Source organism: Lepus europaeus, unplaced genomic scaffold, assembly GCF_033115175.1.
Source record: "Lepus europaeus isolate LE1 unplaced genomic scaffold, mLepTim1.pri SCAFFOLD_83, whole genome shotgun sequence".
Taxonomy (NCBI): Eukaryota; Metazoa; Chordata; class Mammalia; order Lagomorpha; family Leporidae; genus Lepus; species Lepus europaeus.
In genome coordinates, this window is record NW_026909611.1 from 92,560 (window position 1) to 94,715 (window position 2,156).

Consider the following 2,156-nt stretch of genomic DNA (forward strand, 5'->3'; position numbering starts at 1 on the left):
GCAGGGTGTTCCGCCCGGTCCTTTGTTTCATAGGGGAGTCTGATCATAAGACAGGCTGGAGATGTCCCAGGTGTCTCTTTCTCCCACATGATCTTTATTGAAATATGTGGGCTGCCCATTACCGGTGCCCACCAAATCCGCTGCCAGACACAGGTTTACAAGCACATCTCTGTGCCTTGCAGCCGATTTCATGAGCACAGAAGCAAGTCTGCAGGGTAGGGGAAGTATGCCCCGCAGGATAAAAAAGTTACAAAAAGGCATCAGAATTTAAAAACAGAAAATACAACAGAGACAAAAACAGAAAACACATCCCTGAAGAAGTCATACAAACTTGGGTTGATACCTAGTGCCTGTTTAGCTGAATTGACCCAAATACTTTTTGTGACTGTGACTTTCACACACCCTCTTCGACTTACTTTAAACATTTTACCACTTTTATTTTAGTCTAGAGTAAACTAGCCATCCGGATAAAGTTATTCTTACAAACCATGTTCTTTTCTTATATAAAAAGCTCTTTTTTCTTTAGCCCTTCTTACCAACAATACTCTTTCCTTTTATGTCCTTAATTTTTAAACTTCGGCACTGCTGGGTCAGGGACAAGGCAATACTTCTTCTTTAGAAATGACAGTATCACACAAATCTGTTTGGTAACTTCCAGAAAAAATTTTTAACCAGAATTATGTATAAACTTTTTTACAAATCCATTTTCCCAGCCTCCGTTTTGCCTTATCCATTCTCCCATCCTCCTCGTTATGAACTCAGCCACAAAATAAGGGATGGGCTTAAAAGTGTCCACATCCGGAGCAGCCTGCTCCCGGAGGAGCTTTTTGGCCAGGACCCCTTCGAATGCGAATATAGTCACAATCCTACCCCAGTTGACGACACCGTCCTCAAACTCTTTTTTCATCACTTGGTTGAAAATCGTTCTGGCAGTCTCGGCGGACGTGACAGGCACATTGTGCAGGTACGGTTGCAGAGCCTCTTCCACTTCTTGCTGGATGGAGAAGGTGACGTTCTGCAGCACCCTGGACGTCTTGCTCAATCCCAGTCCAGGCTGCGGCGTCTTCAGGATATACAGTAAATAATCCTGAGCCAGCATGTGTACATAGACAAACTCGCAGTCACTCATCTTCTGCTGCTCGAAGAGCAGAGCCAGGGACTGCTTCTTCAGAAAGCCTTTAAAGCCCTAAAAGGCAGACATCTAAGCAGAGCCTGGCAGGATAGGGAAGTTGCAAAAGGGTAGCAGCATATAAAGGATATGTAGCATTATAAAAATGTGCAGCAGCAATTTGACCCAGTCTCCAGTGCCAGTCTCCACCATTGATCATACGTTTTACCTAACTATATCCCCAGTACCTTGGCTACCGCTACCACCATCTGATTTACCCTATAAACACAATGTAACTTTCTATTTCCAACACCTGTGCCACCGTCTGACTTACCCTGGAGACGAAAGCCGGCCCGGTGTCTGACCCCAGTACCTTTGGTAGTCCAAATCAGGGAAACATTGGCGCAATTTTTCTTCCTGGTCAATAAAGCCTCTGTCCATTTTGAGTTCCCCGTGGGTAGTGGCGAGAGCGTACCTGCTGTTCTTGTGCATTGCCACCTGCTCCTTTTTCTTAGCTGCACGGAGTGCATGGTCCATAGCGATCAGCCCTGCCTGCCGAGCAGAGTCCTCGGGGGAGGTTGAAGGTGGAAACCCAGACCACTGTCCTCGTTCGGCCGTCTCCCACTGTTATCTCCGTTGAACTCCAGACGCTAGGGGGATATCGCGTGGGCCCCTCTCAGACACTGCAGGGGGTGATGGAGCATTATCTACGGGAACCTGGGCAGAGCCCGCATCCCCAACACTATCCCAACGAGGGAGGGGCCGAGGGGCCGCTGTCGCCCAGTCTCACCACTCCGCTGCTGTCATCTTTTCTCTTGTCGTCTTGCAGGGGCCGTTTTGGTCAGTTCAGTCTCGTGTGGCAGTCGTACACCACTAGATTCTCATTGTTAGTCGGACCTTAGGCAGACTTGTCCTTTTGGGCACTTCTCTGTGCTTTTGCCAGTCTCCGGGGTCCCTGCCTATCCTAATTTTCCCTTACTTTTGCTTTCTTTCAACTGTGGTGGCCAGGATCCTAGTTAGTTCCTCTTTCTTAGCCCATTTTAAACTT

The 2,156-nt window shown here is 47.7% G+C and overlaps 1 protein-coding gene across 1 annotated transcript; it reads right to left on the minus strand.

Annotated features, from left to right (window-relative positions):
- Positions 1 to 667: 667 nt before the first annotated feature.
- LOC133755712 (bcl-2-related protein A1-like) lies at positions 668 to 1,129 on the minus strand. Its single transcript, XM_062185755.1, has one exon. It carries the CDS (start codon positions 1,127 to 1,129, stop codon positions 668 to 670), a length of 462 nt encoding a protein of 153 aa, XP_062041739.1.
- Positions 1,130 to 2,156: the final 1,027 nt, after the last annotated feature.

Bases quoted from the DNA above. Each gene is read 5' to 3' on its own strand.
- LOC133755712 (XM_062185755.1), bottom strand. From the start codon at position 1,129: ATGAGTGACTGCGAGTTTGTCTATGTACACATGCTGGCTCAGGATTAT.